Genomic DNA, 23,888 nt, shown 5'->3' on the forward strand with positions numbered 1-23,888 from the left:
GAGGTACCTTTCTTTGAAGGAAGGAGAGAACTTCCACTTTGACTAGGGCCTTGTCTAAATAAGATCGGAGTTGGTGAACTCAAGAGGCTTCCATAGCCTTGGCAGCTCATGACAAGAGGCTCGGGTGATTACTGACATCATAAATAAGAGTGTCAGTTGTTAAATCTACAACAAGAGTCACTGTGCACTTGCTCCCCATGTAGGAACTCTGTCTTTAATGTGTTATACTATGAGAATTAATGGTAAAACTAGTCTTCAAACAGTACTTTATACTTTGTGTGTCTGTGTGGGTGAAAACAGTTGAAATCTCTACTTAGTATAGAGTTGGTCTTCTGTATATCAAGCTAATTAAAAATGAATCTTAATAAAGAATAGCTTGGGAGAGGGAGTAGGAGGTGGGACGGTTTGGGGGTGGAGGGTGGGTATGGGGGAAAGAACCACTATATTCCTAAAGCTGTACCTATTACATTTTTATTTATTAAATAAAAGCTTTCCAAAAAAGTAAGGCAAGTACTCAAAGTAAAACAAAACAGTGACAATTAGAACAGAATACTAAAACAGGACAGAGCTGTAAAATTATAGAAGGCTTAAAAACAAGGCAGAAGTGAGTGCTAGGCCTAGCGGTGAAGATACCAGGATACCTGCATCCCACTTCGCAGTGCCTGAGTTTGATTCCCGCCCCCAGTTCCTGACTCCAGCTTCCTACTAGTTCCTGCTAATTCATGGGAGTCAGCAGTGATAGTTTAAATACTTGGGTCTCTACCACCCACCACAGGGGAGATGTGGATGGACTCCCTGGCTGCCCAGCCCCGCCTTTGCAGGCATCTGGGGAGTGAATCAGAGGATGGGAGCACACTCTCTCTCCTCAAGTAACCACATTAAAATTAAAAGGAAAAGTTCTTGGAAAAGTGGGAAAAGATAAGTTTATTTTTTTTAAAAAAGCCACAGTACACATATATCCTCCATAATGATAAAGATCAAACCTATCTGAAAGTAAGTGAGCCCGGGGCCAGCACTGTGGCATAGTGGGCTAAGCCTCTACCTGCAGCGCTGGCATCCCATATGGGTGCTGGTTCCAGTCCTGGCTGCTCCTCTTCCCATCCAACTTCCTGTTAATACGCCTGTGAAAGCAATGGAGGATGACCCAAGTGCTTGGGCCCCTGCACCCACATGGGAGACCCAGAGGTAGCTTCTGGCTCCTGGCTTTGGATAGGCCCAGCTCTGGCTGATGTGGCCATCTGGGGAGGGAACCAGTGGATGGAAGACCTTTCTTTCTGTCTCTCTCCCTGTTTGTCTATAACTCTACCTCTCAAATAAATAAATGAAATCTTTTAAAAAAGGAAAGTAAGTGAGCAGCACAACCTTGGAGCATGTCCCCCAGGTTGCTCCTTGGTGGGTGACGTTAGCACTGTGACCTGGGGCTTCTGTCCAGGTGCTGTGATCCTGGGCCACTCTCCACGTCCTTCCCCTGTGGGATTCCAGCCATTCCTCTCGGCAGCTGCAGCACCTCCTGTAGCTACTGGGGAGGAGGCTGCAGCTGGATGTGTGTCTTGCTGCACTAGCAGATGCAGGAGCTGGGACCCAGGGCCCACTCTAGTGCCCAAAGCCCAGCTCTTCTTCTTTGTCTTGTTCCGCCCTCCAGGGAACATCATTTCCTCGTCAACAGCAGGACCACCTAGCAGGTTAGGAGAGGTTTATCTTCTTGGCAACCAGCAGACCAGCCAAGTGCACTGGCTCCTGGTACCCCAGTAACCCACTGGCAATTACATATCTCTCTCTTCTCCCATTTAGTTTCATGTGTGCAAAGTTCATCCCCGTTATTTAAATATTTCCTAAATATTTCCTTGATATTTCTCTGTTTTCATGTTATTACTAAGTTCAGGCTACCATCTTGTCACTCTTTTTGCTAATTTCCTGAGGCTGCTATGTTGTATATTTGTATTTATTTATTTTCTTATTTATTTAACAGGCAGAGAGAGTGTTATTTTCCATCCATTGGTTCATTACCCAAATGACTAGAACAGCCAGAGCTGTGCCAGGCCAAAGCCAGGAGGCTAGGACTCTATCCAGATTCCCATGTGGGTGGCAGGGACCCAAGTCCCTGAGCCACTGCTGCCTCCCAGGGTGTGCATTATTAGCAGGAAGCTGGATCAAAGGCAGAGGAGACAGGACTTGAACCCAGGCTTTCCGGTATGACATGCAGGTATCCTAAATGATAGCTTAATGGCCTGCCAAACATTCCCCCCTACCCCATCCATCAGGTTCCTTTAAACAGATCCATTCATGTCTTGGTCAGCTGTGCCCCCAGGACTGTTCTGATTCCCTGATGTGGCCCAAATCGCGTCTCCCCCTTCTCCCCTTCCCTACTTTTCTCTGCCTCATTCTGTTGCACCCACACTCAACTTCCTACCAAAGGCGCCAGGTTTGCTCTCTCCTCTGGACCTCCATGCCCTCCTCTGCCGGAGCACTCCCCACCCTCTCCTTCTGTTTGGCTCCTGCTGCTTTTCTCCTTCTTTTCTGGATCTGGTCTTCATTCCCTCCAGGATGTGCCGGCCCCATGCTGGGTTGGGTTCATCCTCCTGTGAACTCCGTCTGAGCCCTCACCTGATGGACGCACGTTGCTCATTAGCACGTGTCCATCCTGTCCGTGGGAGGTGTCCCCAGCATCTGGGACAGTGCCTGACATGCCAGCCTTGCTGAATAAATGTTTTTTGCTGAGAATCCTGTAGGAAGGGAGCCTCTGCAGCCACTCTCCAAGAACTGCCCCGTAACGGTACGGATCCCTGCAGGAGTCTGCAGGAGAGGGGTCGCCTGTGAACACCAGAGGTTCCCACCCATTCTTAGTTTTTTAAAAAGATTTATTTATTTATTTGAAAGTCAGAGTTACACAGAGAGAAAAGGAGAGGTAGAGAGAGAGAGAGAGAGAGAGAGAGAAAGAGAGGTCTTCCATCTGCTGGTTCACTCCCCAGTTGGACACAACTGCTGGAGCTGTGCCAATCTGAAGCCAGGAGCTTCCTCCAGGTCTTCCCACATGAGTACAGGGGCCCAAGGACTTGGGCCATCTTCCACTGCTTTCCCAGGCCATAGCAGAGAGCTGGATTGGAAGTGGAGCAGCTGGGACTCGAACTGGCGCCCCTATGGGATGCTGGCACTGTGGGCGGCGGCTTTACCCACTACGCCACAGCACCGGCCCACCCATTCTTATGTTTAAGCATAAATCAAGAGCCATGGGGTGATGAGTGGGAGGAAGTATGTTCAGCTCACCCTTCTGTTTTCTTGCAGGCCATTGCTGTGTTTCTCATTTTGCATAATGCAGCTGCAGCGATCGTCTGGGGCTGCCAGACGTGTTTCTGGAAAGAGGTAACGGTCATGTGCAACCTTGCTTTCCCTTCGCTTGTTTTACGTCTTCAGAGAAGCCGCCTTCTTTTGATGGCCCGACCTAGAGTCTGCCTTTTCCTGCCACTGGCTTTGGCCCAAGGCTGCCTGGCAGTCATCACTCATTCCCAGGGGTGCAGTTTTGACGTTGTGTAAATGGGGATGCTGGTGGACGTGAGTGGGACTCGGCTCCAGGCCAGTGCTACACCAGACCCTCGGGAGGTCACACTTCTCGCTGTCCTCGTGTGAACCTGAACCAACCTCCCACTTCGCTAACATGAAACAACGTTATTTCTTGTCAGGGCAAATTAGGAAGCTATTGAGTGGGAAGTGTAGTTTTTAATCAGCCCTTTGGGGGCTGGCATTGTGCTGCAGTGGATTAAGCCGCTGCCTGTGCTGCTGGCATCACGTAAAGGCTCTGGAATCACAGCTGCTGCACTTCCAGTCCCCTCCCTGCTAATGCACCTGGGCAAGCTGCGGAAGACGGCTCAAGTCCTTGGGCCCCTGCACCCACGTGGGAGACCTAGAAGAAGCTCCTGGCTTCAGCCTGGCACAACCCTGGCTGTTGTGGCCATTTGGAGAGTGAAACAGTGGATGGAAGATCTCTCTCCCTCTGGCTCTCCATCTCTCCGTGTGTAATTCTTAAAAAAAGATAAGTAAACTAAAAAGACTGCTTTCTCTGCTTTATGAATGTAAGAAGATGTGAAGTGCAGGGGAAAAGCCTGGAAATGGTGTGCTCCTCCTTCCCCGGGAAACTGCTGTGTCCTTCCTGATTTTATTTCTGGGCATGCAGACAGATGTATTTACACGAATGGTGAAATGCACCCTGTTCTCATGAACACTGTCGGAGTCCTTATTCGTGCCATTGTTTCACATTGGATGAAGCAGAGTGTGACGGTCAGTGCCTACTCAGAGGTGTTACATGGCTTCCAGCATTTTAGTGGCAACATCTGCTCTGTGGTGGCAATGGCTTGGATGTGCTCTTTTTTTTTTTTTTTTAATACTATGATTCTTTTTAAGCTTTATTTATTTATCTGAAAGGCAGAATTAGAGAGAGAGATATGGGATGCTGGCATTGCAGATGGCCGCTTCACCTGCTGCGCCACAGCACCGGCCCCTTGATGTGGTCCTGATGCATGTGAGCTTCCTCTCGTCCAGCCAGGAGTCTTGCTGAGCTGACCGCACCCCCCTAAGGAACACAGGAGCTCACCACCTTACCCACTGTCCAGTGCTGCATGAGGCCTATTTTGTCCACTATGTGTACACTTTACTAGAATCAACTTTTATTTATGAGGCTTTTTTTTTTTTTTTTTTTTACTTAAAAGGCAAAAAGACACCTTAAATGCTTGCCACAGCCAGGGTAGGGTCCTGCTGAAGCCGGAGCCAGGTACCCAATCTGGGTCTCCCTGTGGGTTGCAGAAACCCAATCGCTTGAGCCATCGTCTGTTGCCTCCCAAAGCGCACAGGTCAGGAAGGTGGAATCAGGAGTGGAGCTCGGAGTCGGGCACTCAGCTATGGGATTTGGAATTCCAGGCTTAACCATGGCACCTAATGCCTGCCTCTAGAATCTGTTTTGGAAAGTTGACTTCCTTCCTAGGTTATGAAAATAAGCTCTGTCTGAAGCCTGCAATTCATTGTCACCATCTACAGCTAGTTCTTTGTGTATGCATTCCCACATGCATGCAGTTTGTCTGCAAGGTAATCTGAGGCTCATAGAGTTAATTTTATTGCCTTGTGGATCTGTTGATCACAGCTGAATTTAAAAACGCTGCTCTTCATTGGTTCATTTGTCTGTGAACAGTTGTGATTATGTCCCACATGCCAAGTGTTTTGCTCGGCTCACAGCTGCAGAGACGTAGAGGACTCAGTACTCTGTGTAACCAGAGTCGAACAGAGGAGCTGGGGTCAGGCTGTGATTCCGGTAGAACATCAAGGGAGCCGGAGCAGAGGTGTGGGTGGAGCAGGAGTGCCCGCTAGCAAGTCTGCCGGGAAGGGGCAGGGACGGCGTCCCAGGGGCTGCATGTGAGCTGAGTCACACAGGCTGGGAGGAGAGTTTCCAGCTGGTTGAGGAGCAAGGGCACTCCAGGCAGGCAGAGGAAGCAGCAAGTGACGGTCAGTGGCTTACGGAGGCCCGGGGCAGATAGAGGTCACTGCAGGACAGGCAGGTGGGCTGTGGCAGAGAAAGGTCTAGTTTGGGTCCAGCACACCTGAAGCCAAACCATGTGACCTCAGTGCCTGGAATGCCCTTGTCTGTGATGTAGAACCCCTGGCTGTTAACTAGCCTGTGATCCTGGCTTATGGAGCAGCATTTGCCGCTGGCTTCCTCTCCGCTCTGTACTAAGAGCTGACTGTCCACCAGGGGGTGGTGCAGTCATGGTGGTGCAGAGTGCTGGAAGAGACTAGAGATGAAAGATAAGCAATAGGCACATCTTCAAAGCAGGGTGCTTCACAAATAGATCCTGTTTATGGAAACAGTGGTCAGTTGGTTATTTAGTAACAGCTGAAAACGTTTTTAAAAAATTTATTGATTTATTTGAGAGGCAGAGTTACAGACAGAAGGAGGGAGGGAGAGAGAGAGAGAGAGAGAGAGAGAGAGAGATATCTTCCATCTGCTGATTCACTTCCCACATGGCTGCAATGGCCAAAGCTGGGCTGATCTGAAGCTCTGGAGCCAGGAGCTTCTTCTGGGTTTCCCACGTGGGTGGCAGGGGCCCAGGGACTTGGGCCATCTTCTACTGCTTTCCCAGGCCATTAGCAGGGAGCTAGACCAAAAGTGGAACAGCCAGGGCTTGAACTGGAGCCCATATGGGATGGTGGTGCCATAGGCAGAGGCTTAACCCACTATACCACAGTGCTAACCCCTAGCAGATGAAACTTAAGATCACCTTGATAGCAAACCACATTGTTTCTCTTGTCAACTCTTTGCTTTTCAATAGAATGTGTATATGTCATATCTTATCTAAACTGGGTATATCAAATCTTGCACTTTGTCTTCGACTAGCAAAATAATCCTTCTGAAATGTTCAGAATTCTTCAGTCACCCTGCCTGTCCACTTCCTATATCAAATATAGAAAAAGCTGTGCTACTCCCGCCAGAACTTTCTTCCTCCATGTAGAGGACTGAGTCCCTGAAACTGATGGGATGGAGGGGATAGGGTATGGCTCAAATCAGTGTCTCATTCCAGGGCACGCCAGCTTCATACTCCCCTTCCAAGCTTCCTTCTTCCTTTTTGCTAGGAGTAGTGAAACATGTCCAATAGCCTTTCTTCCTTCCTTCCTCCCTGTTGAGGTGGATTCGTTCTGAGAGGAGGAGCATGGTGGGGGCAAGAGGTGCAGAGTCACCACACAGACCCTGGGAGTTGGGTGAAACCCGGCCAGAGGCGAGCAGCCTGCAGACTTATTCATTTCAGTTGGTACAGCAGCTTATATAGCCAAGGCAGCCAATACGGTCAAGGGGCGGTCTATGCCCTAACCAATCACAGCCTGTTGCCAGGCAGTTTCTGTTGCTAGCAGCTATCTTGGCATGGCCTTCTCATTCCACTATACCTCCCTTCCTCCCTTCCTTTTTCTTTTTTTCTTTCTTCTTCTTCCTTCTTCATCTTTGTCTTCCTCCTCCTCCGTTGTCATCTTCTTTTTAAGATTTACTTTATTTGACAGAATGACAGACAGATAGAAACAGAGATCCTCCACCCCCTGGTTCACTCTCCAAAGGAACACAATGGCTGGGGCTGGTCCAGGCTGATGCCAAGATCTGGGAAGTCCATCTGAGTCTCCCTCATGTGTCAGGGTCCCAGGCTCAGCTGCCTTCTCAGGCACATTAGCAGGTAGCTGGATTGGAAGTGGAGCACCTCAGGCTCAAACCAGGCAGGTGGCAGCCTTACCCGCTTGCTACAATGCCAGTGCAGTTTTTTCTCTTTCTTAATTTTTGCATCATACTAGGTAATTCATAGGACTGCTCAGATTTGGAGCTGAATGAATTAAAGGAATATTTAAAGAGACACATCTAGAATAGAAGTTGAACAAGAGCTTAATTTCTTTCCTTGTGTAGGTCACATCAGTTTCTTTCTCCCGTTTGCTTGGTGTGTAAAGGGCTTGAACACTTGGCCCAGTGTCGTTTGTTTTTGACGAGTAAATGCAGCTCTAATGGTAAAAGTGCTTTGCCGAAGTGACTCAGCTCTGGGACTGAGCCAGCCTTCATGTGTTCCAAGCTGAAAAAGCCTCAATAAATATGAAATTGCACCAAGCTGTTAAGCCCCCAATAAACATGCTTGTCATTCAGTTGCCTTTAAACTAAAAATTTTTTAAAGGGGGAAAAAAAGAGTTTTTGAAGACTAATTATGTGTCTCTGCTTTCACACAGAAAATACCTCCTCTAAAGATCTGCAGGTAAGTTAAAAAAAACTTGTAAAATGCGAGATTTAATTGGATATTGCTAAACCATTTGTTGATAAGTCATACTCTGGTTGCCAAAGAAGAATTTATGTTTGTATTATAAACACTTAAAATCCTATTTTGTGTCTTGTTTAAAATTTACTATCTCTCCTTTTTTTCTGCACTTTTTTTCTGCACCAACCCGGGCTAGATTTCAGCTGTTTGATGCCCAAATCTTCGCTAATAATTGTGCAATTCTGATGGAGAGTGAAAATAACCAACATGGGAGTGACTTAAAATTTGTAATATAACGCTCATAGTTCATTGGCACTTTGAGATTTTCCATGTGGAAAAAGCACTAGCCCGGAAGTTCTGGTATCCGAGTGATAGTCCTGGACTACAGCAGGATGACCACGGGGCAGGTCTCATACCCTTTGTGCCTCAGTTTCCTCGCAGGTCCATCCTCCTCAGCCCTAATTCTCCCTGGTCGCCTTGTTCTGTAACAGCCTCCTTCTTGCTCTGCAGTAGTTAAGAAGCTCAGTCCCGTAGACAGACAGCCAGCAGAGACACTCTGATGCATGGATTTCGGATTTTCGCTTCAGAGATTTCTGGGCTTTCAGCCAATCCTCTTCACTCCCCCCCCCCCCCCTTTATTTTGTCTTTATTGCAGGCTGCAGCTTGCAAGAAGAGCACATAAAACAAAAACACAGGACTCATCCTCTTGTTTATTTTATTTTATTGTTTAATTAATTTACTTATTTGAAAGAGAGAGATCTTCCATTTGCTGGTTTACTCCTCAGATGGCTGCAACAGTCAGGGCTTGTTGAAACCAGGAGGCAGAAGCTTCATCTGGTCTCCCACTTGGGTGGCAGGGGCCCAGGTACTTGGGCCATCCTTTGCTGCTTTCCCAGGCCATTAGCAGGGAGCTGGATGGGAGGCTAGGCGTCGCAGGTGGTGACTTTACCCGCTATGCCACAGCACCTGCCCTGTCCTCTTGTTTAAAAGGCAATTTAGCAGGTGTTCTAGAGAGGCGTAGTAGCTCACTAACACCTGATGGAGTTGGGTATTGCTTACAGCCGAGTGTGGCAGGAAGCAAGGCAGCTGTTTCACTGTCGCAGTCTCCTGCGTCCCTGAGGGGCCGTCTGTTTCAGGGGATCTCTGGGGCTCACTCTCTATGCATGGGGGAGCACCCCCTTCCCACTACAAGAAGACACCAAACCCAGTAGCGTCCTCTGCTCTTCCCCTCTTCTGTGTAATACCAGGAAGACCCCTGACCATCTCCCCTCCACACACACTGATATTGGCCTTGGGTTCTTCTCAAGGCCATTTGTGTGTGTGCCTCGACAGCGGGCGAGGAGAAGCTGCCTGAGCTCTGACTGTCCCAAGGCGGGCGTCCGCCTCCCAGGGTTCCTTGTGCCAGCTCTCCTGCCTGTGGCCCAGTGGCTGTGCTGATCTGGGTACCGTCTTGAACTCCATGTGGTCGTAGCAGTGAAGACTCCGGAGTAGCACTACTGTTGTCAGCGTGACTACATGTGGCAGGTTTGTGTATGTCACATATGTGTAGTATGTCTGTGTAGGTACATAAAGACACAGAATGAAGAATTCTGTATGTGGGGGGAATACGTAGTGATGTGAGAGGCCATGTGACCCAGGCCCCTAACAGTGGAAATGCCCTACTCAGTGCTTTTGTCCATGCCTCTGACCGTCTGTCCTCTGCTGCCTGATGGACCAGGCAGTAGTGAGGATCTTCACAAAGTTCACGGGAAAGGTGTGTTATGAAAAACTCTGCATGGGCTTCAGACCTTTTTGCACTGAAATAAACATGTAGTTCCATTTTTCTGCAGATTTTTTGAAGTACCTTCGTATGTTTTGTTGTATTTGTAAAATGGAGAGAGAGAAAAGACTAAGAGACAGTTTGGGTTTTCTGGTGCCTTCATTTAGGAGGAGAGAATGATTGAGGAAATCTAGAGACAAGGTCTTTTGGAATAGGAAATGCAAGAGAGGAACTAAAAAGCAGTGATTACTGAACCAGCTCCAAGTCAATTTACTGATTAATGTAGATCGCTTTCTGAAACTACCTGTGATTGGCAATGTTAATTTGGTTTTGCAAGACTTTTTTTTTTTTAAACTTTTATTTAATGAATATAAATTTCCAAAGTACGGCTTATGGATTACAATGGCTTCCCCCCCCATATCGTCTCTCCCACCCGCATCCCTCCCCTTTCCCACTCCCTCTCCCCTTCCATTCACATGAGGATTCATTTTCGATTCTCTTTATATACAGAAGATCAGTTTAACATACATTAAGTAAAGATTTCAACAGTTTGCTCCCACACAGAAACATAAAGTGAAAAATAATAGATGATTTTTTAAATGATGATGAAATCAGATCAGACCTATTGTCATGTTTAATCCCAGTGAGAGTCAAGTTGGGAATTGATAATTTCTTTTTTTTTTTTTACAGAGGATCAGTTTAGTATGCATTAAGTAAGGATTTCAACAGTTTGCACCCCCATAGAAACACAAAGTGAAATATATTGTTTGAGTACTCGTTATAGCATTAAATCTCAATGCACAGCACATTAAGGATAGAGATCCTACATGAGGAGTAAGTGCACAGTGACTCCTGTTGTTGACTTTACCAATTGACACTCCTGTCTATGGCATCAGTAGTCTCCCTATGCTCCAGTCATGAGTTTCCAAGGCTGTGGAAGCCCTCTGAGTTCTCCGACTCTTATCTTGTTTAGACAAGGTCATATTCAAAGTGGAGGTTCTCTCTTTCCTTCAGAGAAAGGTACCTCCTTCTTTGATGACCTGTTCTTTCCACTGGGATCTCACTCGCAGAGATCTTTTGCCAGAGTGTCTTGGCTTTCCATGCCTGAAATACTCTCATGGGCTTTTCAGCCAGATCTGAATGCCTTTAGGGCTGATTCTGAGGCCAGAGTGCTATTTAGGACATCTGCCATTCTATGAGTCTGCTGAGTATCTCACTTCCCATGTTGGATCACTCTCCCCTTTATTTACTCCATCGGTTAGCGTTAGCAGGTACTAGACTTGTCTATGTGCTCCCTTTGACTCCCAGTCCCTCCACCATGACCAACTGTGAACTGAAATTGATCACCTGGAACAGTGAGATGGCATTGGTACATGCCACCTCGATGGGATTGAATTGGAATCCCCTGGTATGCTTCCAACTCCACCACTTGGGGCAAGTCAGCCTGAGCATGTCCCAAATTATACATCTCTTCCCTCTCCCATTCCCACTCCCATGTTCAACAGGGATCACATTTCAGTTAATTTTCAACACTTAAGAATAACTGTGCATCAATTACAGAACTAAACCAGTCATATTAAGTAGAACAGACAAAAAAACTACTAAGAGGGATAATGTATTAAGTTGTTCATTAACAGTCAGGGCTATGCTGATCAAGCCACCGTTTCCCATAGTGTCCACCTCACTCCAACAGGTTAAATGTGTTTTTTTTGGTGGAAATCTCAAAATAAACAGAAAAGTAGATGGAAGAATGTAATGAAGCCCCATCTCCCATATTCCAGTGTTGTTTGAAAGCAAGGCTCAGGCACCATCCCATCTCCTCTGTAGAAATTTCAGTATGTAGAAGAGATGATGCTGGCCGGCGCCGTGGCTCACGAGGCTAATCCTCCACCTATGGCGCCGGCATCCCGGGTTCTAGTCCTGGTTGGGGCACTGGATACTAGTCCCGGTGGCTCCTCTTCCAGTCCAGCTCTCTGCTGTGGCCCGGGAGGGCAGTGGAGGATGGCCCAAGTGCTTGGGCCCTGCACCTGCATGGGAGACGGGGAGGAAGCACCCAGCTCCTGGCTTCGGATTGGCTCAGTGCTGGCCATAGTGGCCATTAGGAGAGTGAACCAATGGAAGGAAGACCTTTCTGTCTGTCTCTCTCTCACTGTCTATAACTCTACCTGTCAAATAAAAAAAAAAAAAAGATGATGCTAATTATACTTTTTTTAAATCTGAGAAAAAATTTGTACCTATAGAAAAATTTTAAGAATTAAAATTACAATGGCTGCTATACTGTTGACTAGATCCACCCCCTGATAACATTTCTGCATTGGCTTTCTTGTTCACTCCATATGTGTGTATATGTATAAACATACATAAATAGCATACAACATACATAAGAAAAGCCAGTTGGTCTTCCATATCCCTGGGTTCTCCACCCACAGATTCAATGAACTGAGGATCAAAAATATTTGAGGAAAAAATTGCGTCTGTACTGAACTGCCTTTTAAACTGACTTATTTTTTTCATTTTATCTCTTAAATAATTTAATAACTTTTTACATAGCAGTTGCCTTGTATTGGGTATCTAGAGATAATTTAAAGTGTAAGGAGAATGTGTGTAGGTTATGCGCAACTACTACACCATTTTCTTTATATAAGGGACTTGAGCATCTGTGGATTTTGGTATCTGTGAGGGGTCTCAGATCCATTGCCCTGTAGTAATGGAGGGAAGGCTCATATTTATTATTAGTCTTACTCTTATTCTTTATGTATCATTTTAGAATAAATTGCAGATCTTGACCCTACCCCTGAATGCTTCCAAGTCTGTTTCCTAAAAACAATCTTGTATAGAAACACAGTGCAATGATTACATTTAGAAGATTAACATCTGATATAATACTTTTATCAAACATTGAGCCCCTGGTCAAGTTTTGCCAGTTACCCTAACACTGCCCCGCTTTTCCTTCTAAAGTGTCCATGTTTCTTCATTAGCCTTTCATCTAGAAGAGTTCTTTGGTCTTTCATTTCTTTCACTGCATTCACATTTGTGGAGGGCAGAGGTGCATAGTTTTATGGGCTGTCCCTAAATTTGGTTGTGTCTCAGCATTCTCTCATGATTCAATTCAGGTTCCACATGTTGGCAGGAGGAGCACACGAGTGAGTGGCATTGTGTCCTTCGGAGTGCACCATAGCAGGAGGCACATGATTCGTTCTGTCCCATGACTGGAGATAGGAAGCTTGAAGGTGGGGCTCAGGAGGTGTACAAAGGGTTTAGTGCACATTCCAGGGCATCATTTTTGTAACTGGCATCCTAGTGGTCTGATGACCTGTTTTCCACTCGTGCATTTTTGGGGATCAGGGGTTGAAATGAAAACAGTCTGATTTTACTAGATGTCTCATAGACTGTGGATCTCAGGTGAGCCAATCGTGCTTCTCACGTGATCCCTGACTGGGAAATGTCTGGTTGTCAGCGATGCACACATGATGAAAAGCATGCAGGGAGTGGGGTTCTCAAGAGGATGAACGGAGGAACTGGGTTGGTCTCGTGAGGTCTTTGCACTTCAGCCTCCACACGCTCTGGGAAATGATTTGATGCTGAACGGTAAAGCCGCCGTGTTTTATCTCCCTCTCCACAGTGCCCTCTTCCTCCTGGCTGCCGCGGGATGCCTTCCCTTCAATGATGCCCAGGTAGGTCTAGGTGAGCTCATTTTGCCTCCAAAGTGTCTTTCACTCTGCAGGTACAGGCAGAATTTCCTCGCCCTTCCTTTTAGAATCAGGACAGCCTGGTCTCTGCAGTCATTCCGAAGCATTCAGGCTGGCGCCTTTCGGCCTGCCCAACTTCTTTGTCCCAGATCTTCGCCTTCTGCCCAAGGCTGCAGCGTCGTGGCCTGTGAGCCCTGCCCTCTGCATGTGCTGCAGGGCACCCTCAGTTCACACAGGCATCCCTTGGTGCATGACTGCTGACATGCAAACCGGTCCCACAGCAACTCCAGCCTTGGACATGGAGACAAAGCTGATGTTTCCTCTCCTCCCAATGGCCTCCTCTTCTGCGGAGGGGTTTTCACTTCGTTATCCTCTGCTGAAGCTGGGATTCCTTTTATTTTTAACTTATTTATTTGTTTGTTTGTTTATTTATTTATTTAATAGTGGGAGTAGAGGTGTAGATCTCCTGTCTGCTGGTTCACTCTCGAAATGCCCACAATATTTAGGGATGGGCCAGGCTGAAATCACTAACCTGGAACTCAATCCAGTTGTCCCAAGCAGGTGGCAGGGACCCAACTCCTTGAACCACCACCACCTGCTGCCTCGCAGGGTGAGCATTAGCAGGAAATTGGTATCCGGAGTGGAGCTGAGACTTGAACCCTGGCTGCTCTGTCCTGGAACGTGGGCATCTTAACTGCTGTGCCAAATAGTTGCTCCTGGGTTCTCCTTATGAGGCTCTGAGGACCCCACCCCTGGAGGAGTCATCTCGTTGCTAGGTTTCTTTCCTTTCTTTTTCACTCCCCTCCTCCTTTGTTTTTTAAGATTTATTTTGAAAGGCAGAGTTACAGGGAGAAGGGAGAGGGAGAGAGAGAGAAAGAGAGATGTTCCATCTGCTGGTTCACTCCCCAAATGACCACAATGGGCACAGCTGGGCCAATCTGAAGCCAGGAGCCAGGAGCCTCATCCGGGTCTCTCATGTAGGGGCAGGGGTTCAAGTACTTGGGCCATCTTCTACTCCTTTCCTAGGCACATTAGCAGGGAGCTGGATCCAAGTGGAGCAGCCAAGACTTGAGCCGGTGCCCATTTGGGATGCTGACATCTCAGGGCGCGGCTTTATCCACTATGCCACAGTGCCGGCACCCACTCCCTATTTTTCCTCCCCAGCATTATTAAGTCCCCTCTAAGTGTCAGGCACTAAGCCAGGCTCTGGGGACACAAAGATCCGTCTTTGTCTAGGCAGAAGTCAGAGTCTGGGCGGAGCGAGGGGGAGGAGAACAGAAGTCAACAGAGTCTTTGGCTCAGGGGCCAGGGCCCCTCGGAAGAGTTGGAGAGTCCACAAGTAGGAGCAGCTGACGGGTATTGGGAGCCTGCGGTGGGCCGGGCTCTGTGCTGCTGTGTTCTGTGTCGTGTTTCATTGAAAATCTCAAGGCACTTCTGTAAGGGTCGGGATTGTTATTTATCTCCATTTCATAGCTAGAAAATAATGGGGCCCGAAAGAGCACCAGCTAACAAATGAGTGGGGATTTGGGAATTCAACCCAGATCCTTCTGATGCTGGAGCAAGGCTCTGCTTACCGCACGGCACCTAAATGTGGAGGAAAGGGGAGGAGTTAGCCAGGAGAAGAAAGCAGACAGAGCGAACAAAGCCCTGGAGTACTAGTACTGCAGGGTTCAGTGTTAGTGAGCACCTCCTCTGTGCCTACCCCTGATCTAATCCCTGCCCGCCAGAGCTCACCGTGGAGGGAGGGTGGAGATAGAGACAGATGATCAGAGAGTGAAGAAACTGGTGTGTGCCAGGCGCTGGTGAGTCGCGTGGAGAATGACAAGGAAGGGAGGCAGAGGAGGGGCCCCTCGGCTGAGCTGTGGGGGGGGGGCACTCGTGCTTGTGAAAGGTAAGTCATCCCTGTTCTCCAGGGGTGGGAGCTGTGATGCAGTGGGAGGGGCTGGGAGAGGGGCTTGTCGGAGAGGTCCTTGGGTGTCCTGAGCTGGGAACTGAACCCAGTCTGACGGTGCGTGGGGAGTGAGGTGCTGGAGGCCGACAGGCTCCGTGGGGAGATGTGGGCCGCTGGGCGAGAGGCCAGGCGGCCGGCAGGGGAGCCCTCGCTTAGCACAGTGTGGTGATGACTGAGAGTTCTGTCGTCTGTACAGAGAGCCATTGTTTTCTCTTTTAAATCCTGTCTTACAGTTTGATCCGGATGGATATTTCTGGGCTGTAATTCATTTACTCTGCGTCGGTAAGTGTTAAAACAATGTTTGCTTCACTCTGTATTATTTAGACCTTATTGTATATTCACTTTTTAGTGACCCAGGACAAATAGGGAAAATTAAATCCAAGGTGTCAAGGTTCAAATTTAACGGGCATTTGCAGGGTTTTTTTAAACATGGGTTTTCTCAACTGTTTTTATTACCAATCTGGTTTCCTTTTTTTCTGTGACAAACACGAACTGACTCTGGTTCAAGTTTTGCTTGCTGCGGTCTGCTGCTTGAATGCCGGTTGTTTTGGGTCCTCTCCCCTAAAAATGGGGGCAGGCCAGCCAGAAGTTCCTATCAAAAGCCCGTTCAGTAGCATCTCACACACACACACACACACACACACACACGAACTGGTGAAATGGAAGGGCCATCTGATTGTACTTCAATCCCACGTTCGGTGTTTCTTGTCAGTCTTTGCGGGAGGAAGCAGTGGCCCGCTGTGTGTACACGGTGGACAGTGTTGGAAATCCAGGCGTTTCTTTCTGACGGATGTCGTGTGAGGGAAAGGCAACTTTCCTGTCAGCCGGGCCTGTAGTGGCCACGGAGCCTTCCCCGCCCAGCTCCACGGCCACCCGAATGACCGACGAGCTCCCCGAGTCTCCGCCCACTCCTGCCCGCTGGTGGAAAGAGGCCCTTCCCCATGCGGGTGTTGGGCTTCCCTGGACGCGCAGGAAGCTCCTTAGCAGCCAGCCAGCCTAGTGACTACGTCACTTCCTTTTCAGGGGCCTATCAAATGGTGCGGCAGACCCGGAAGTCCAGCGCCCTAAGGTAAACGCGTCTTGTCTGGGGGGTTTGTTTGGTTAGAGGGAGGGCCGCGTTAGGAGAGTTTTCCTCCAGCCAGAGATGCTGTAGGAGCGCCCTGTGTTTTCAGTTGATATAAATGGCCGCCCAAGAAGCCAGTCCAGTGGCCTGAGAACTTCCACTTTGACTAGGGCCTTGTCTAAATGTCAGAGTTTGTGGGCTCGAGGATTCCATAGTCTTGGCAGCTCATGTCAAGAGCCTTGGGTGATTACTGACATCGTAAATAAGTTAAATCAACAAGAGTCACTGTGCACTTGTTCCCCATGTAGGACCTCTGTCCTTAATGAGTTGTACTATGAGAATTAATGGTAAAATTAATCTTCAAACAGTACTTTATACTTTGTGTGTCTGTGTGGGTGCTAACTGTTGAAATCTTTACTTAGTATAGAGTTGATCTTCTATATATAAAATAATTGAAAGTGAATCAATGAAAAATGGGATGGGAGAGGGAGTAGGAGGTGGGACGGTTATGGGGGGAAGAACTGCTATAATCCAAAAATTGTACCTATGAAATTCATATTTATTAAATAAAAGCTTTCTAAAAAACACAGTTGGTCCAGATTTGGGGTATAAAGTGCTCTTCCTCTGTTTATCGATAATTCACAATAGTAGTGAATGATATGGAGATAGAATTTATTGATAGAGAATAGTGACAATTTTATGTATGTAAAATACTTCCGTTATTTCACGTTTTCTCTTTTTTTTTTCCTCTCTTATTCCTTAGTGACATTGACCAGCAGTATTTAAACTATATATTCAGGTAAAATTATAATTTAATACATGATTTAATAAAAATATGATTTTCAAGAAATAATTCATATCCTTCTAGAGCTAATGGATTTTTATGTTTCAATAATGGTTTGATTAAGGAATTCTGTGCCAATATACCTATCAGGTATCAAACCAAGTTGAATAATTTATGAGATGGCCAGCATTGAGGAAACTAAATGGTAGTCTCGCCCTTAGATCAGACAAAGAGGGGCCTCTGTGCAGCCCTGAATTCCAGAGGGTCCCACTTCTCCCACCAGGGACATAGCATCTGGGAGCTAAGGGGAAGTTCCTCCCAGGGCCCACACCCTCACCCTCGCTTCTAGACTGTACCCTAGAAACCCAATCCAAGAGGCCATGAGCATCATTCCCAGTCTCTCTAGCTCTGCTCTCCAAATTCGATCCTAGGGCCAAGGGGAGTCCAAAGAGACTCGTAGGGGACAGAGTGTAGGTGACCTTGCAGGCTGAGGTGTCCCCACACATGTGTGTGAAGCTCTCGGGGCACAGAAGGAGCCTGGATGGAAAGCAAAGTGGGCGCCTTGGAGCTGGAGGCTGCCCTGTGCTGCCAATTTCTGACATGAAGCTCTGGGGACTGCAAGGATTCTGGATTTCAAGTTTGTTTTGAAAGTATATTTTTAAGGACCACATTTGAGGCTTTGTTTATAACTTTTAAATAAGGTGAATGGACTTTGCTTTGTACCCTTGACCCAAGTGGAGCACAGCCTGGGGCTTGTTGGATTTTAGGAGTTTCCTGCTGTGTACCACAGGGACCTGATTGGGAAGCAAAGTGAGGCTTGGTGCTGGGAGCCCAGGTTGGCCTGGTGCCCGAGGGCAGAGATGAGCTTCCCCCGAGGCTTGGTCTTGCTGACCTCTGGAGGAAGTTACTTGGCATGAATGTTCAGTGTGAGCTGAATTCTCTATATGCAGATGAAGCTCATAAATATCTTAATATTGCCTAAAGTGCCTTTTGGAAAGCAAGATCCACCCCAAGCATGGCTGTGGGCCACTCCTGTACTCAGCTGAAAGCAGGCATTAGTTCCACTCTGCCCACAAGCACCAGTTACCTTTCAAGATACTCTTCTGGAAATGTGGAAGTCTCTTGGTATTTAAAATGTCTCCATGACACTGAACCACGTTAGAAATACGAGAACATGCTCCCCACTGTTTCCCCCAGGGAGTTCTGCCCTCTCCCCTCCAGCCCAGCTTCCCAGGTGATGTGGGGACATTTATTGCCTGTAAGCCTGGTGCTCCAGCCTCCCAGTAGAGGCCAGGCACATCTTGGTAATGCCACAACCCTGTTTCCAGGTAATTTCTTCCAATGCAAGTGATGAAATGTTTGAATCAGAATGAGGGCCACCATCTGAGCTCCCATTGGCACTGACTGGTTGCAGAGAGAGTTAGCCTCCAGGGTCCTGTAATTCACATGATTTCTGGGTTGTCCCTGTGTGTGCCAGCCTGGAGCACAGCCAGCCAGAGCAACGAATTGGTTTAAACTCTGAATATTATGTGAGAGGAAAATAGTTGGATTCTTTACCTCGGGTATACCCTGTTCCAGTGAGGGTGTATTTGCTTCCTGACCCTTTTTAAAGAAAGATTAATTTATTTGAAAGGCAGGAAGGGGGAGAGAAAGAGATAGGGGAGATAGATAAAGAGAGAGAGAGAGAGAGAGAGAGAGAGAGAGAGAGAGATAGGGACCCTTCATTAGCTGGTTCACTTCCCAAATAGCTTTAATAGCTAGGCCTGGGCCAGGCTGAAGCCTGGAGCCAGGAACTCCATACTCCATACTCCATCCAAGTCTTCTATGTGGGTGGTAGGAACTCAAGTACTTGGGCTATCACCTGCTGCTTCCCAGAGGAACCAGTAGGGAGCTGGATCAGAAGCAGAGCAGCCATATTCTTATTGGCACTCTGACATGGGGTGCAGGCATCCCAAGCAGTGGCCCAACCCCATATACCATTATGCCACCCCCAAACCCAGATTTTTAAATGTTTCTAATATAGATTAAGGTGTAGGGTACAAGGTAGGGGGAAGGGATGAAGGTTAAGAGGAAAGGAGAAGATCATATATGGGGCTGAGAATAAGTGGAATTTCTAAACACAGGTATGGCTTTGATCTGCACTTTGGGAATTAGGTGACCTATAAGGAGTAGCTATTGGGATGTAGTTATAGAGCCATCTGTCTTTATTCTCAGGCAAACTCTAGTCTCTCCCAGTCTGTTAACTAGAATGTCACCATGACGTTCGTTACCTGTTCATGCTGCACCCACTCAGTTGGCAGACGAGACTGTGTGTGTGTCAAGGGAAATAGGCACTCCATGTTGGAGTGCATGAGTTTGAGTCCCAGCTGCACTCTCTGTCCAGCTTCTTACTGATGAGCACCCTGATGGCAATGGGTGTTGATGGCCCAGGTGGTTGGGTCTGTACTACTCAAATGAAAGAACTGGATTGGGTTTCTGGTTCCCAGCAGATGGGAGGTTTCTCTGCCTGCCTGTCTGCTTCTCCCTTGCTTTCTCTCTCTAATAGAAAGTTATTTTTTTTAAAAAGAAATTAAGTTTATTTTGATGCAGAATATCCAAAATCTGTTCATAATAGGGTTCTTCGAAAAATCCCTGGAAAAATGCGTATTATGAAAAAACTATGTGTAGATTTCAATGATTTTGCACCAAATAAGTTTTTTCTTAAATTCAGTTTCCATAAACTTTAAAAAAATATGCTTATATTAGTATACTTTCCTCAACAGAGTTTACCTGTAGATTATAATCTGACAACTATGGGGTGCTTTAAGGTGTATTTTTCTTCAAACATGGTCCCATCACAGATACCCCAAGAGGTGTATGTCTGCCACTGCTGGGTACTTGGAATCCAGATAAAAATACCATCTGATTCTTGTCTCCAAGGAGGCCACAGCGTAGGAATTAGGGGGAGAGGTTTAAAGCTACACAGTCCTGTGGTGTGTAGCAGTGCTTTCATCCACAGTGGACTGCCTCTATGACAGTGGGCCCATAGGAGTGTCTCCTATCCTCTCATGATGCCATGACTATCTCAGTTCGTATATTACACTCTGCAATGTCTGCACAAATTTTTAACAGCAGTTTTCTCAGACCGTATCCTGTCATTAAGCAACACATGGCTGTTTGTGAGATTCAGACAGGGACTAGAGAGCCAGTTCTTTAATTATTTCTTCTGATTTCTACCCCCTAATATTTTACTTTGGGGTCACTGTTTGGAGTGATTCTGATGATGGAATTTGGGATATGATGACAGGCCCTGGGAGATATTTTGGGATAGAAAGACACCCCCTCATATCCTGATGTAGGGAGAATAACTTTTGCTTCTGAAGTTATAACCAAAAGGGAAATCCAGGGAGATAAAGTAATGGAATCTGTACAAGGCATGTGCTTTCCAAAGAGAGACAAGATAGCAAGCAAAGACTTAAAGCCTGTGCCAAGGAGTAGTCACTGCAAAATCTTCAGTCTCATGTGAGTGTGTGTATTTTATTTTCGAGCTGCATGTAAACCCTACAGCTTCTGAGTGCTGGACATGGGGCTCTTCTCTATCGCCTTTCTCCTGGCCCTCCTCCCGACCTCTGTCTACACCCCTCCGAGGGCTGTTGGAGACCTTGTGCCTTGGGAGCGAGGCAAAGGAAGAACCTGAGAAAAGTAGCTGTGGGCCAGGGAGGTAACCCCAGGAGCAGGGCGGTGCTGAGTGGACAGTGACTTCCCTGCTCAGGACTGTCTTCATGCTACCCAATGCCACCACCTATTGAAGAGTCTATGTTGTGTTCTCACACATGAAATTTCCACACAGAACAACTGTCTGCACCCTACCCTCGGAGATTCTGATTCATGTCACTGTGCTGGGCTATTCCGTTGTAGGTCCTCAGCACTTAAAAAAAAAAAAAAAAGCGAAACCTCTCTATATTTAAGTAGCAAATCTTATTCCTGAGCTCTGGCTAGATCAGCCTTCTGGATGGCATGGAGCTATGATAGAAAAGGGTACAGAAAGCAGCGGGTGGGGTGGGGAGGGGGTGGCCTTTCACAGTGAGCTTTGGGTAGCCCATATGCATGGTAGAGGGGCACTGGGAGATGAGAGAGGTTTCCAGAAAGGGAGAGGGGAGGGTGCCAGGGTGGAATGCCACTTTCATCAAAGGAACCTCCTTCTCCCTCTACCCCCCCCCCCCCGCCACTTTGGCACTTGCTGAGAAGTAGCCCAAGTAGCCCAGGTGATGGTCAGCCACGTGGTAGGTAGATACTCGATTTGTGGGCTAGACTGTTGGGAATGTAACTCTCTCCTCCACAATTAATTTTGTGAAATAATATTCTTAGCTCCCATGAAGCAGCCCACTTTTACATTGCAGCCTACTTGTGACCTGGAGTTTGCTTTATTTAACTTACAAATAATCTTGGGAAATTACGTGAGAATGAGTAGAATTAGGGTAAGCCAAGGCCAAGAAAAGTGACCCAGCCAGCCCTGTAGTGGACCAAGGATTCTGACTGTCCCAAGAGTGGATTTGATCATCTTGGCAAACATCTTGGAAACTCTGAGAGTCTCAGAGTTGTTGGATTTCAGCAGAATGGGACCCATCAGTGTAGACAATTTGGTTTTAGGTTCATTCAGCTGTTTCCAAGGAGAATGGGTAGCAGTTTCGGTTATTTTTTGGTGACACAGAAGCTTTCTTAACTCCTGTGCTGTGTTTTTTTTTTTCAGTGTGGTGCTGTTGGCATTTGCGTCTCCCCCAACAGGTAAGTCTGCCTGAGCAGTCATTCTGTGTGTTTCGTATTGCCTGTTCAGCCCAGTGCACTGTCCCTGGCTATCTCTCTGAGAGACAGTTCATCAGAATTGCTTTCCTAAATGGCAAACTGAGAAGAAAGGAATAGCCTACATATTTGATCCTGCTCTTAATGACCCACAACAGATTTATTGCCAGGAGTTTCTTCTTATCCCCTCTTGAATTTGGTCATCTGCTTGCTCATCTCTATGGCCTCTGACACTCAGGGCTGTGCCCTGCTGAGTAGATTAGTGCTTGTTTTGCCTCTTCTAAAATTCCTTCTCCAAGCATCCAGAATCGTTCTTCAGTTGTAGTGCTAAAAGATTTGGTGGCAAAGTTTAAATTTACCCTACTTCTTGCTGACATCATTTTATAAATTATTATCGTATGCCACCATCTAACTTTCATAATTGCAGATTAAAGAAACCAACTTTTAAAACTTGAGCAGGCATTTGGCCAAGCCTTTAGTCTTTACAAAAATCCACTGCTTGGGATGCCCACATCCCATCGTGGAGTGCCAGGTTTGTCTACCAGCTCTCTTCTGATTCCAGTTTCTAGCTAATGTACACTGTGAGAGGCAGCAGGTGATGGCGCAGGTACTTTGGTCCCTGCCACCCAGTAGGAGATCTGGAATGGGTTCCAGACTTCCAGCTTTGTCCTGGCCCACCCCAGTGATTGCGGCATTCACTGGGGGAGTGAACCAGGGGGTGGGAGCTTTCTCTCTGTGTCTGTCTCTATTTCTCTGCCTTTCAAATAATTACAAATAAATAAATAAATAAATGTTATTTTTAAAAAAGAACACTTACCCTCCCCTTGTTGCCGCCCTCACTCTGTAGTTGCTTTTCAGATTCAAAATTACCCACGAGACTGTCTTCCATCATGCCTTTTCGCTTTGAAAGGCTTTAAGGTTGTATTAGTTCTTTGTTGTTAGTAACCCAATATCACAGACTGGATAAGTTTTTAAAAAGGAGGCTTATCTTTGCTTATGGGTCTGATCCAAGGTTGAGGGGCTGCATCTAATGATGGCTTTCGCATGGGCAGAGTCCTCAGGTGGCCCAAGGTGTCACATGGCAAGAGACAGGGAACCCACATGTCTTTTGTGCCTGTTCTGGTCTCTTTCCCTCTTTGTACAAAACTACCAGGATTCAGTGACCTTGTCTAATCACCTAATCACCTCCCTGAGACCCCACTTATAAATATCATAGTCGGGTTCAATTTCCACCATCTTCATACCACACAGTGAGGATTGGGTTTGAACATAGGGTTTTGGTGGGGATCAACTACACTCAAACCATCGCAGAAGTCAGGGATGAAGCAATAGTACCTGACTATGGCATGGCTGAAAAGGCACATTTCAGTGGTCATGCTCCTTGTGGTGTGCTGAATGCAGTGGGAGATCACTGACTCAGAGGACTGGAGCTCCTTGGCTCCCTTACCCAGTGACCTTAAGACTTTTAAGAATGACATTCTTGGGGGCCAGTGCCGTGGTGCAGTAGGTTAATCCTCCACCTGCAGCGCCGTCATCCCATATGGGCGCCAGTTCTAGTCCTGGCTGTTCCTCTTCCCATCCAGCTCTCTGCTGTGGCCTGGGAAGGCAGTGGAGGATGGCTCAAGTCCTTGGGCCCCTGCACCCGCGAGGGAGACTCGGGGTAGGGCATCTGGTTCCTGGCTTCAGATCAGCGCAGCTCCAGCTGTTGCAGCCATTTGGGGAGTGAACCAACGGAGGGAGGACCTTTCTCTCTGTCTCTCCCTCTCACTGTCTGTAACTCTACCTCTCAAATAAATAAAATCTTTTTTAAAAAAATAATAGCATTCTTAAAGGACTAACATCTTCTGACTACTTGTTAGGCACCAAGCATGCCCAAACCTTCAGGGTCTCAGTTTTGTCATCTACAAAATGAGGAAGGTGAGCTGGGTTCTTTCTGAAGCACCTTCCAGCTCTCATCCTGTGCTGCAAACAATGACATCTTTCTCTTGGTGTTTTTGGTCACTTCAGATTATTTGAGCAGATATCCTTAGAAACTGTTGGTAGTGACCAGGGAATAATGCTTTCTCTTCTATATGGCATATCTGAACTCATGTCTCATAATTT

The 23,888-nt window shown here is 47.0% G+C and overlaps 1 protein-coding gene across 20 annotated transcripts in view; it reads left to right on the forward strand.

Annotated features, from left to right (window-relative positions):
• SLC35D4 (solute carrier family 35 member D4) overlaps window positions 1-23,888 on the forward strand; it is a 128,579-nt gene that overhangs the window by 41,706 nt on the left and 62,985 nt on the right. For 8 of the 20 annotated variants that reach the window (XM_070050391.2, XM_070050392.2, XM_089305260.1 and 5 more), the window contains 7 exons: window positions 3,283-3,360; window positions 7,735-7,760; window positions 13,142-13,193; window positions 15,393-15,441; window positions 16,183-16,228; window positions 16,986-17,021; window positions 21,736-21,770. In XM_070050391.2, coding sequence (XP_069906492.2) covers window positions 3,283-3,360; window positions 7,735-7,760; window positions 13,142-13,193; window positions 15,393-15,441; window positions 16,183-16,228; window positions 16,986-17,021; window positions 21,736-21,770 — 322 coding nt within the window. Of the gene's footprint in view, window positions 1-3,282; window positions 3,361-7,734; window positions 7,761-9,143; window positions 9,285-13,141; window positions 13,194-14,519; window positions 14,645-14,869; window positions 15,100-15,392; window positions 15,442-16,182; window positions 16,229-16,985; window positions 17,022-21,735; window positions 21,771-23,888 lie in introns of those variants that run through there. The other 12 variants (XM_070050394.2, XM_089305267.1, XM_089305265.1 and 9 more) reach the window with 7 other exon arrangements.

Source organism: Oryctolagus cuniculus, chromosome 10, assembly GCF_051225735.1.
Source record: "Oryctolagus cuniculus isolate XC-2025 breed Fujian yellow rabbit chromosome 10, ASM5122573v1, whole genome shotgun sequence".
In the NCBI taxonomy this organism is placed as follows: Eukaryota; Metazoa; Chordata; class Mammalia; order Lagomorpha; family Leporidae; genus Oryctolagus; species Oryctolagus cuniculus.